Source organism: Barbus barbus (assembly GCF_936440315.1).
Source record: "Barbus barbus genome assembly, chromosome: 3".
In the NCBI taxonomy this organism is placed as follows: Eukaryota; Metazoa; Chordata; class Actinopteri; order Cypriniformes; family Cyprinidae; genus Barbus; species Barbus barbus.
The window spans coordinates 14,028,116-14,042,003 of record NC_136731.1 but is presented as its reverse complement, the minus strand read 5'-3'; the positions used below and the strand labels follow the sequence as shown (position 1 = coordinate 14,042,003).

The 13,888-nt window shown below is 35.3% G+C and overlaps 1 protein-coding gene across 1 annotated transcript in view; it reads left to right on the top strand.

Moving 5' to 3' along the window:
• Positions 1–6,372: 6,372 nt before the first annotated feature.
• Positions 6,373–13,888, top strand: part of LOC306846361 (alpha-1,6-mannosylglycoprotein 6-beta-N-acetylglucosaminyltransferase B-like) — a gene marked incomplete at both ends in the record, with an annotated part of 128,308 nt that continues 120,792 nt past the window's right edge. The window contains one exon of the mRNA XM_079379684.1: positions 6,373–6,440. Coding sequence (XP_079235810.1) covers positions 6,373–6,440 — 68 coding nt within the window. The remainder of the gene's footprint in view (positions 6,441–13,888) is intronic.

The window sequence follows — 13,888 nt, the reverse complement described above, 5'->3', positions numbered from 1 at the left end:
AATTCATTTTTAATGTTGGGTTGTTTGTGTAACGTCTGTTTTTTGTTGTTAAAATAAGTATGCTGCCATATTGTGCCATTGTGGTTATACTGTGTGAATCTTTTCTTTATTTTTTTTTTTTGGGGGGGGGGGGGGGTTGCCTGTATTCAGACAGGGTTTCTAGTTGCATCTTTAGTGATTTTTTTCAACTATTTACTGTCTTGTCTCTGGGTTCGAGCTCTATCCCGAGCTCGGAGCCCTCCCTCCGGACAGCATGCCAAATATGCTTACTAATTGCTCAATCATATTATATGTAAGTGTGAACTCATGAATTACCTTATTACCTTTAAAATGAAACGACTGAACCAGATCATAAGAGCCTGATAAAAATGCTCATTTAAAAGAAAAGAGATGGATTTGAAGGGTTTTGCATCTGAATAATGTATAGTACCTATACTGCTGTCTATCCTGTTAATATGACCCAACCAATAAAATAAAATCAGAAAATCACTCATTGCTCTTGACTGAATAACTTCTGTAGCTTCAATAAGAATACATTTTTATTTGAATGTTGCTTTTAAATGTTCTTGCGTGAAGATAAACATGGCATCACATTTTACAGATTCTGCAAACTCTTGTTATGAGACACTGCTTAAAATTTATGGGGATTTTTATCATTATAGGTTGGTTGTGTACACACTGCCAACACACATTTATGTTCAAACAACATGAAAAAGTGAATTTTGCATAATAGGTGCCCTTTAAGGCTTTTACTGGGATGGATGGATGGATTTGGTCACTTAAGACTTTCACTTGGTCATCACTGAGTCTGAGATCCATCCCTCTGGCCTTTTGTAATGAAAACACATGTACAAAGGAACACTGTGTCAAGGACTGATTGCACGTGTGTCTCTTAAACACTCTGTGACCAGGAGATTGAAGGGAAGCATAAAAAGGTCCAAAGTACAGGTGCATCCTAAGGTTCCTCTCAAGATGCATTGCATGTGTTTGTGTTGTATGCCAGTGGCTTTGCTGTAGTGAGTGTCCTTTTTCAATTTTGGACAATATTAATGAATTAATAACAACAGTGAATCCAGTGTTGTTGCTGTTGGGCTTTTTTTTATTAATTCAACTCTTGAATGTTTGAGTTTGCTGTTCATGGTGCTGAAAGACCCGGTTAGGATCACTTGTTACTACCAGGGTTCAAATTGGAGGCTAAAAGAAATTGGTTTTCCAATAGCTAATGCCAATATGATGGTGAGATAAAGCTGATGTATGCTGTATATATCTATAACACACTTGTGAAATCATTAGAAAGAGAATGAATTTGAAAAATATTCACCTTTATCCTGGCAAGCAAATTAATTGGATCTGAAGCATTCTGAAAACCAGAGACACAATAATACATTGGGTATTTTAATATTTTATGAACCAGCTGTTAACAGCCACAGACAACATGAGTCTATAAATATTTAAAACAAAAACCAATGGTGTGGGTGTCATTTCTCAAATTCTCTTATGAAGGGTGAAGGACATAATGAAGACATGTTAATATTGCTGTTTTATCAGTGACAAAACATTAAAAATTGCTTTATTTAAATTACTTGAAAAAAAAAAAAAACCCTACCTCCATGTTCCTATATATTCTGGTACCCAGGCATGGCTATCATCCCTGTCAGTCTTAATTTTTTTCTCTTGTCACTTGTTTATCATCTGCCAAGTACAATACCACATTTCTAGGCCAGTTATTCTTTAATAACACAACTTGAAGACTTGACCAAAAATCATCTGAACTCTATATCTTGAAGCCTGATTTTGTTATTTCTATCATTTCAGAAATCTGCAGTCAAGATGATCAAGTTAAGACTTGAGAGGTCTGAGAATGTCGGTCCAAGTATCCCGCTGCCCTTACTATATTGCTTTTGAAGGGCGCTTTACAACCAAATTTTAAAGGTTTCATTGAACAGATCACTTAGATTCTCAATAGTTCCAGTGGGCTGATCACTCTTAATGTACATGAATGAATGAGAGCATTCAGAGTGCATAGACAGCCTTTAGCACAGTGAGATTAAATTGAATTTGATGAGTTGTGAGCCTGAAGTGCTTTATTGGCATCTACACACACAAGTGACTGGCTGGCTTATGACGAATGGACTGAGATCAATTTGATTTCTGGAAGGCTGAAGTAGCCTAAAATGTGCAGCTTGCACTGTTTATTTCTATGTGTCGCTTTAGTGATGTGTGTGAACCACACATTCTACGATGATATTTAATTTAAAGTTTCAGTGTTTGACATTGGTGTCACTGGCTGTTTGTTTTTAAGCAATAAACCATTTGAATGTTAATCTTTTTAAATTGATTTCAAAGAATCAGATCAGTAGCCCATTACACCTCTCTAATAGCTGTACTCTAGTTATCATAGTACACATACACTTTCCCATCAATGTCACTCTGATCAGAGTCATATTGCATTATTAATTTGGTAACACTTTACAATGGACCCTTTTCACAAGATCGTGATGATACGTTTAAGTCACCAGCATTGTAAATCCTCGAAAGTTTTTCATATTTGTATTTTTTTTTTAAATGCATGCACATTTATAACTCTATTCTTTGTATTATATTGCCTTTGCATCAAAAAAAAAAAAAAAAAAACTAGTTAATGCTAATGTGAGGGTGTTTCTAATGCAGCATCTCTGGAAGGGATGGTAAATTTGACACCATTCTCTCTTCTGACTGCCGTTTTATCCGTCTCTCTCATTTTTTTCCCCTTTTTTTTTTTGGAAAGTCATGAAAAGTTTTGAGCAAATGGGAATGCAAAAAATATATATTTGTGGTACTCTCCCATTCATTGCTCTTCAGGTTAACCCAACTATGATGACTTCGGCTGCTGAGAAACCTGGAAATGTGAAATAGGTCCAGGAGGCCCCGATAAGATCCCCCAAGAATCTGAAATTGTCACTCTACTCTAGGTAGGTTTACAAATCTTTATAAAATGTTATGTTCTGACTTTAAATTCTGATTGGATGTGGCATGTTCTAAACCATTGTAAAATGCTGATAAACTCAAAGAGGTCTACAATACTTGCCTAATTTAGCATACCCATTTATTTCAATGGCAGTTGCTTGACTGGCACAGGACCCCTCAGAATTATGTGACCTGCATGCTGCTATCTATGCTCATAAGCAGTGATGGGAAAAGTTACTTTTAAAAGTAATTCATTACAATATTGCGTTACTCTCTAAAAAAGTAATTAACTGTGTTACTTATTTATGTTTTATAGAAAGTAATGTGTTACGTTACTTTTGTGTTACTTTTTCTCAACTGGGCTGGGCTTGCTTGAGTGTTTTTAATATAAAAATGTTCTATTTTTAGCAAAAATATAAAATCCTTTTCACACCAAAAGTGAAAAGAATAAGCCTCAGCCTGAAGAAAATGTAAATTCACACCTGTACAGTAGAGGGTGCAGCTCAAACAAAATTTTTTGATTGCACCAAGAATAGGAAGAAAGTTCAACACTCTTCAGCAATTAAAAAATAAAATAAATAAAATAAAACGATTATTTTGCTTATCTAAAGTTATTTTGGCTTATTAGTATTTCTGAATTGGATCATCGAAGTTCAGCTGCAAAGACATTAGTTAATAAAATGGGATTAAATACATAAACGTGTTATTTAACATATTTACATAATTATTTTTAGGTTTTCGAGTTTTCAGTGTTTTAATTCTTGTTGAGGAATATTGGATCTGTTTTTGTTTTGAATATGATAATTTTTACTGTAGTTCTTACTGTAGTTATAGATTAAATCACATTTTATCTAGAACTACAGTAAGCATCATGTTTACACAACACAAACAACACCTCTGCGCTTAGTCCTGATTTCTCTCAACATTATGTTTTATTAACAAGGTTCGGGAGGAGCACGATCAGATAATTAACTAATTTGGCACTGGTGCAACTCGTTTAGCTAACTATCCTAACGAGCACAATCCGTATAAATATGCAGCCTGCCTACCTCTGTCCAATGACAGTTTTCCGGCATCCCTCCTCCACCCCAACTCGTCACTTCTAATCTATTTTTATCCCATATTAGGGATAGGGGGAGTTCTCTGGGTTCGGGCCATATTCTGCCCCAGGACAGCACACTAAAATATGATTATAATTTGCTATCAGATTAGATGTAAGGGTGAACTCGTGAAATGGGGAAAGGAGAGCTGTGAGTCAATAAACGGGAATACAAAGTAAACTTTACTAGATTACTTGGAAAAAGATTTCTGATTGCGTAACTTGTGTTAATTGTAATATACTGCCCTCAACACTGCTCATAAGCACTTAGATTTGCCATAAATATCATGTGACTAATCACCTCTGCGCCTGAAGGAAAATGAAAATGCGGATTGTTTGATGACACCACAAGAACATCAAGCTCTTCACTAATGACGTCAAACACAGCAGACCCGAGAAAAACATGTCAGGTTCACTAGTTGCCTTCCAGAATGTAATGAACTATTTGTGATGTATGTTGCTTGCAATTATGTCTCTAATCCAAAAGCTTCATTAACTGCAGCTATTTGGGTCTGTCATTATTGGGGTTTGTGTTCCTAAGGCAGGCTGCAGGTTATCAAGACTAGACATTTTGTACCCTGCAGACTGAAGAAAACCTCATGTTTCTTACTTTTCTCTCATCTGTGGTGTTGTTTCAAAGAGAAAATTATATAGAAATGAGGAGCACTAATAGCATAAATCAATGCATGCTGTATGTTTTGTTAGGCAAGACAATCATCTTGTTGTTGTTCACAGTCTCTGCATCTTGAACTATCCCTGAAACAATATGGATTCCACTCCACCTGAAAGTTTTGTAGACTGCTGTCCTTTTTGTAGTTGTACAGCTGTACTCTGAAACTGTGGGTCTAGGAAATAGAGAACTATCGATTTTATTTTTTTATTTTTTTGAAAGCAGATACTCAGCATCTTGTACAGTGAGAGGCTTTCATTAATGGCCGATCTGTCAGACTCACTGCTGGATATGAAGTGTGTCATCCAGAGGTGTGGGCTGCACTGCTAATAGTCCTCTGGGTTTTCAGGGTTCAGAAATGATGGGAATGAAACTATCAGAAACCATCAGCTGGACCAGAGAAATGTAGAGTTTGAGAATGCTTGACTTCCCTTGAGTTGCTTCATAATTTTCATTATTCTGAATAATGATTCTCATTAGTTTCTCATTACTGTTAATACTGCAATGAAATATCCTCTCAATACACAATGGTAGCATAAGCAATGTTTTATCAGCATACATTAAAGGCAGTAGAGAAGAGTGGGGTAAGATGAGTCACCCCATAATCTGGCAAATTGTGCATACTGTATTTATTTAGAAAGAGTCTGTTGTACTTAAAACAAATAACTGGCAAAGGGAATTGTAAGTGTATATTTTGATTTGTCTGAAGTTTTGCCATGTACTATGGAATGAAGCATTTCTTAACATGGCAGTTGTGCAGTAAAGTGTGTTAGATATTTTGAGATAAGATGGCTACGACTATTGGGGAAGTACTATGACTATTACATTTTTTTCATTACATTCAAATATTAAATGTTATTTAATTACTACAAAGAATATAGCCTACATTCCTCCCTTTAAACGTGTGAAAACAATGTGTTTAAGAAGACTTGAGGCCATACATTTGTGAAATGTTCATCCTTTTTTCTTCTTTTTTTTTATGTAACTCGCATATCCAATCAGTGGACTTGTGTTCTACTAAAAGCACTTACACAAAAACATGCTGCATACAGAAGGACCCAATTCGTCTTATCTCAGATCGGATAATCCGGGTAAACTGGTAGCAATCCATCGGATGGCGCTCTTGATGCCTTATAATGTGTGCACTGGGAGCTGTCCACGGCTCTGAAACTACAGATGAGAGGTTTAAGCTTTTAGACGCTTCCTCTGAAGCAGCTGAACTGCATTCATGTTCATATTGAGCTACAGAGATAACATTATTCTCAAAGAAGGTGAAAGTGATGGCTCATTCACAGAAAACGCCAGTCGTGGCGGTGAATTGATCCAGTGTCGTCGCGCGCTGCGCAGGGAGTTCTGACGCGTTCATTCCCCTCACGAGCTTCATTGGTACTTCACTAAATGCACGGAGATGGACCTACACTGGATTACTCCTGAAGCTATTTGGAAACTATCATGAATACGAGTTCAATAGCACCAACTGAATGACCTGCTGATTATTTCGCTCAGCAAGCCTCGGATGCCTTTCTTCTTGCAACTTCATCAAAGAGCTTTCAGCAAGAATTAGGGCTGTTACTTTAAACTCGCATATTAAGAAACACAAATAATTAAAGTAAATTATGCATTTTATAGTCAGTGTGTTAAACAGTCGGCGCGAAAAATGATCGCTGTAAATAGCGAGTGTATAACTATGACGAGAAGATGCCTGCTGACGTTCAAACCGTTCAGGTAAGACTTATTTGACATAATACTGTAAGATATTTATGTTCAAATAATAAATACAGTGACAGTACACCGTTTAGACTAGCCTCGTAGCGTTTGACCACTGTGACTGAGGTCTTCGTTTTGTGTTTGTGGTCAACTACTAGGTTAAGTACAAAAATGCACCCCAACAGTAAGTTTACGCCAAAATGCCATATTTACAGTATTTTTTAAAATGTAAAATCTTAGTAAATTAATGTAAGATCTTCATACGGTGGAACAACGTTAAGAATACTACTGTTAAGTTTATTTTTGATGGTGTAGTATAAAACCAGGTAATTTTTTAACTGTAATAGCTAAAACAACAACAGCAAAAAAAAAAAAAAAAAAAAAAAAACATGGCTACCATGCTATTTTTTATTTTTGTAAAGAATAGTTCACCAATTAAAAAAAAAAAAAAAAAACTTTAGCCTATTTAATAATGCTTTATCGAAGTACTCATATTATCTTAATTGAACAAAGCTGAAAATCTGAAAGCTGTCCAACTTTGTGTATTCACTACTGTTACCACATAAAAGTGTATCTACAAAGAAAGAGATAACGGCTTACTGTAAATAACATGGTGGTGGAGGTGGTACTATTTGCGGTTCTTGAAAGGGTTTCATTGATGGTGTCAGGAGACTTTCAGGCAAGGATGTGAGGATGGTGTAAGAACTGAGTCTCGTTGATGAGCTTTCGCAGTGGCGGGAATCCAGCAGCTCGAAGATGTGGGCCATTCTGTTTCTGCAGTAAAGGCTACCTGAGCTCTGCAACTTAATAATAATAATAACAATAATAATGCTTGTATTGTAGTTTAAGCAAGGTTTTTGCAGATAGTACAGAAATATGCTCTGGTCAAACTCAATTAGGACACACAATGGAAATAAAATGAAAAAGATACCTTACATAATGAAAATAAGAGACAAAGTTACCTATTGCTCAGTGAAGGATGAACAGTTCGCTTGCAGTTTATAATACTAATTGATGTTAGCTGTTACTTTACCACCAAACATGATGTCACTTTCTAGAGAATGATGTCATCAAGGAACAGTAATTAGTAAACTAGTTTTCCTGCTACAAACTGCATCTCAAACTTTGATCTACTCTAATATTCCAATATTTGTCTTCTACAAACTAAAATAGAAACAAATAATCATTATGCAAATAATATGTAATTTTTTTGTCCAGTTGCAACCCTCCATGTCTGGTCTGACATGACATTTCTTCTGTTAATGTATAATAGAGAGAGAGAGCGAAAAGAAGATCTGCAGTAAAAATGGTAAACTGTGTAAATCTCCTTTAAACCTCAAAGGTTTTGTTTATGCATCGTAAGGATCTAACCTGCAGGCTACAGCATATACTGTATAGGTTAACCCTGACAAAAGACGTGATTTATCCTTAGTTTATGATGCTATAAATTGCATATAGCTATGAAAAGCACACTTAATTTTTAGTGGACTTTTTAAAAGCATACAGTCAACATGAGTGACCTTGTACATTTTCATTACTGTTTAAGAAACATGAATAATATTTTGAATTTCACCTACTTTGTTCAAATACCTGTAATGCAAATGTGAATTTGCCTTAGGATGAATACATAAAACTTTAGTTTTACGTAAACTGAGAAGTCAGTGACGTTTAAAGAAACAGTTCACCCAAAAATGAAAATTCTGCCATTGTTATGAGATTATTCTGTCACCACGTCATTCCAAAAAAAAAAAAGAAAGAGAAAAAAGCACACCAGTTATGTTCTGCAAGGATGACACATTTTTGTAGGCAAAACCTGGAAGCGAGTCAGCATTACACAAGAACAAAATATATCAGTAATACCTACTTTTGATTTTTTAAAAGCTTTTACTTGTCTTGAAAAGTGCAGTTACTATCAAGTGTCTAAATGGGACTACAGAGGTTGTCAGGGACATTAAACGTCATCATGGCAAACAGTAAAATTCATCTCATCAGTCCATAACCCAGTGGGCAATTGATATCAAACTGACGTCAAATTGACATCAAACATTGACGTCAAAAAACATGTCAAAAACGTAAATCAAATTGACGTCAAAAACTTGACGCCAAATTGACATCAAAACTTAATGTCAAATTGACATCAAAAAACAGGTCAAATCAAATTGACGTCAAAAACTTGACATCAAAAATTAAGGTCAATGACTTCCACACATTTATGTCCTATTCTAGACAACCAAAATAATGACACAACTAATAAATGTAAGAAATATTTTATTTATCAAGATACAATTCCAAAATACAAATGTGAACTGGATTTTATCTCGTCAAGGGACTACAGTATGTAAATTTAACAATGTAAATCAAAAGCATAAAAAAGGCCAATTAACAACATACTGTAGATAGACGATGTAGATACACTACCAGTCAAATGGTTTTGAATAGTAAGATTTTTAATGTTTTTTTTTTTTATAATTCTCTTCTGCTCACTAAGCCTGCATTTATTTGATCCAAGTACAGCAAACAAAATAACATTTTGAAATATTTGTACTATTTAAAATAGCTGTTTTCTCTTTGAATATATTTTAAAATGTAATTTATTTCTGTGATTTCAAAGCTGAATTTTTAGCATCATTACTCCAGTCTTAAGTGTCACATTATCCTTCAGAAATCATTCTAATTTTATTATTTGCTGCTCAAAAACATATTATTATTATTATTATTGTTATATTATGCTGAAAACAGCAAAGTAGAATTTTTTTCAGGTTTCTTTTGATGAATAGAAAGTTCAGAAGAAAAGCATTTATCTTTTGTAACATTATGTCTTTGTCATCACTTTGGATCAATTTAATGCATCCTTGCTAAATAAAAGTATTATTTTCTATAATATAATATAATATATATATTTATATATGACTCCAAGCTTTTGAATGGTGTCTAATGTTACAAAAGCTTTTTATTTTACATAAATTATATTTCAGATCTTTGGATCTTTCTATTCAACAGAAAATCCAGAAAAAAGTACTCAACGGTTTTTAATATTGATAATAATAATAATAATAATAATGATAAATGTTTCTTGAACAGAAAATCAGTATTTTCAGAATGATTTCTGAAAGATCATGCGACACCGAAGACTGGAGTAATAATGCTGAAAATTCAGCTTTAATCACAGGAATAAATTACATTTTTAAAATGGTAAAATTCCTAAATAGTAGAAATTCTTGAAAAAAACATTAAAAATCTTCTGGTTCATAAACTTTTGACTGGTAGTGTAAATGCTAGCTTGTATCGATTCAGAATGAGAACACAGATCAATCGCTGTCTGGCCCATTCGGCGTCCCAGACCCCCACATCTGTCGGGAGCAGACCGGAGATAATTCCGCATTAATTTTTTAATGTCAGCCTCTGACGCTGATGGTTTTGACTGCTGTACAGCACCTGAATGAAGATAGAGACACTTGTATCACTCATTTTAAAATGCAGTATACATTTTCAACTAACCATCACTCGTACTAATCCACAAAGTAATTTAAACTCTTTAAATAAGCATGGATAACCAACTAGTGGCTCAGTGATCCTCACTATTATAAGCTGCACCAGCAGGACAAAGTCAACATAGTCCAATTTTAAATGTCCAATTTTTCAGATGCAAAATTGAACTGACAAGTGTTACATGGACCCGATACGACTAAAATTGGCGCTACACAAAATAGAATTCACATATTTTACAAGGTGTGTGTTTTATATTCTCTGATAATTCCAGTATGAACACTTGCTTAAGTACATCTCATCCATACTCAAAAGCCTTGATTACATGAGTGTAGTATACAGAATACCCAAATTCTCATATACTGTTACATTTACTAGGAGAAGAAAAAGAATGAAAAAGTGATATGATGTGATACTGAGGGAGACAGTACAGTTTGTCACTGCTTATTGACATGGAAAGCGTTAGGATCCCTGAGCCATTTTGCACTCAAGACATTACAATCTACAAAACAAATTCTAACCAATGCTAGGCTACTATAGGCTTCATGAGTACACAACAGCTTTTGGAATGAATTGTGTAGCAGGGTTGAGTAGGCTATTTTTATATACATTATTGTCATCTGTGGTGGCTAAAAACAGGGTTTGTACAGATACTGCAAAATAAAATTCCAAGGCTTTCACATATGGGGGTAGAATCGTTGCAAAATTAAAAAAAAGTAGACTATGAGCCACAAATAAATGTAAAGACATTAACAAAAATTTAACGTATTGATAAACAGAATGAGATCCACAAATAAATGTTATAGTTTCACAATCAAGAATTAAATTCACACACAAAAAATAAAATAAGATTTGCAAATAAAAAAACAAATGCAAATATATTTTTATGTTACAAACACAACTTTGCCTGGTATTCTTTTGTGAATCGCATCCTGTGCATTTGTAGATCGGTCACTATGCATTTGTGGATTTAGAAACATTTCTAGCCTCAAGAAGCTGATGACCCACAAATGTGTACACTCCACCCACCATTTACTCAAGCCAATCAGATAACTGTATACATAACTATGCCTGTTTTAAAGTGTTTTCCAGGACCTAAATTTTTAAAAAGTCAACTTCAAGCACTTTAAGCATCTTGTACGAACCCTCTACAATGAGTAACACTGACCTAGCTGGACACTACATCCTCTAATCATACTAGAAAAGTGATCCAGTACCTATCATAACTTGGCAGAGCTGTGTTTTGCCAAAGGCTTTCTTTGGTCCTGTGCCGTCCATGTTCATCATGGCCATCAATCGATTTGTAAGAACTCTGCCAACAGAAAAAAGACAACCAAGTGAAATCAGTAACCAATATTTGTTTAGCTGAATGAACAATGTAAGTGACCAGAACAGCTGAGCCTTCAAGCAGAGAAGGAATGCCTTAGAGTTTTTCTCCATCGCTTTGGTCGAGCATTATTTCTTATTATTTCTTACTTTTTCCAAAACTTACCCAGCCTGGAAATTGCTGTTTGAAAATACCATGACATTTCCAGGTTTTTAATGACCATACAAACCCTGTTTTGAAGTAGTTTAACTTACACATTTCATTTTATTATAGGCTACACTGTTTATTTACTGAATATAAGACTTGCAATTGTCTGTCGGGTGCTATAATTGTACATACAGGATCAGCTCAGCCCATCAGCTAACTATAATTCATTATTTATAATTACGCAATGGGTCGGCCCACATTTTACAGCGGCTCACTGTGAAGGTGCTCCCGATGGCCAGTCCACTGTTATTACAGTCTGCATAGAGACGCTAAAAATTAAATTTAGCGTACACTATGAAGCTATTTTTATATCATTATTTTGATTTTAACGAAAAAAATCTCTTAATGAAATAATAGTGAAAAGGTATGTTTCTGCTTATTAATCACAGTTTGAACGAGAAGAAACCGCATTTTCCGTATTTAATTTCTGGGATAAATAACGAAAAAATGAATGGACTCAAAAATACACGGACTAGAGGGCTGCATTGGGATTGGGACCCGCCGGGTCCCGCGGGACCCAACGCAAATCTCGCGGGAGCGGGCGGTTTGAACTTTGCTGTGGGCGGGAATGGGCGGCTAAAAAAAACACTGCGGGATCGGGAGGTAGCCTAGCGACATGATGTCATTGTCAACAAAATCAAAGTACTTGGAAGTCTAAAGAAACGCGCGGTAGCCTAAGCGTTTTAGATGTCCCCGATAGCCCAGGCTATATTCATCTTCCCTACCAGTGCGTCAGAATACATGCAGGGCAGGGAAATAAACAAACATGAATCTCTTTAATAATAGCAATACAATACGTTTTTTTTTTCCTGCGGGACGGGAGAAGACACAAAATCAATGCATCTCTATTATCGTGCGGGAATAAATTCTCAGAGTTTTGCGGGTGCGGGCGGGAGTGGACATACATATTGCGGGAGCGGGTGGGAGTGTAACACACACGTTGCGGGAGCGGGCGGTAATGGTCAGAAATTCGGCGGGCGCAGGCGAGAGCGGGATGAAGAAAACAGTCCCGCGCAGGGCTCTAACACGGACCCCCGTGAAAGCAGGGAGATGTTCGTCGCGGAGCTCTAGTCCGAACACAAACGGTTAACGCATCATCCCCTTGACATTTCAAAATCATTAATGTTAGACTTACAATACAATGCTTATAGACCATTTCAAGGATGTAAACAATAACAAAGGCGTTGGAACGCTTCTGCGCATGTCTGGTCCTGAAGCATTTCCGGTAGCACCATTTTTAAATCTCAGATCTATCAAAACCTACAGCGCGTACTTTTTAAATCTAGCGAAAACGCATGTTAGGTATTTAAAAAAAAATAAAAAATAGAATTACCCTTTAAATATGACTGAGGTGCAAACTAACAAAGAACATTAAAAGTCTTCCGGACGGATCAAAGCGGCTCTGATTGATGCTGTGGTGTACACGAGATGGCAGTAAATGTATCGCATACTAGATGCTTACAATTAACTCCTGAGCGGAAAAGTTGGGATCATTTGTTTGTACAATGGATGACATCAGCCTTATGTTCGGTTAAACCGAAGCAAGACAAACAGTGTTACTTACGAACTTATCATGGTTTGTGCTAAGATGTCCGGGGAGGTTTTTGTGGACATTTCACTTGCATTGCTGGGTCAGTCTGCATGTCTACGCAAATATTCATATTTATTTGTACAGCTCTTTTCACAATACATATCGTTTCACTGCAGATTTACAGAACATGCATGTTTATTACAGCGCTAAATGAATGCTAGTAAGCTAATCACTTCATGCCATTATTACTGATTGCATTCGTTTTAAAATGTGTGCATAGTTTGGTCAGGTTTGTTGCTGTGGAACAATGCTAGAAAGCATTTGAATGCTCTATCTGAGCCATCATGTGGTCACAAATAAACAAGATGAATGAAATTCAATGCTGGCTACTGTGTTATACATAAACCTGTTTTTTTTTTTTCTTAGATAAAAGTATAACCTACATGCATATTAATAAATGCACACACACTACATACAGTATATATGTGGGTATGTATGTTTTTATGCACATTTACTGTAAACACACATACAGGTAAAAAGTTTGGGCACTATTACTATTTTTTTTAACTGTTTTTAAATAAGTCTCCTATGCTCATCAAGCCTGCAATTCATTGATCAAAAATACAAAAACAGTAATATTTTGAAATATTACAATTTAAAATAATGGTTTTCTATTTTAATATGCTTTAAAATATAATTTATTTCTGTGATGCAAAGCTGAATTTTCAGCATCATTACTCCAGTTATCAGTGTCACATGATCCTTCAGAAGTCATTCTAATATGCTGATATATTATCAGTGTTGGAAAAAGTTGTGCTGCTTAATATTTCTTTATAAACAGAGATAATTTTAGTATTCTTTGAATAAAAGAACAGCATTTACTTATAATAGAAATGTTTTGTAAAAACATGCACT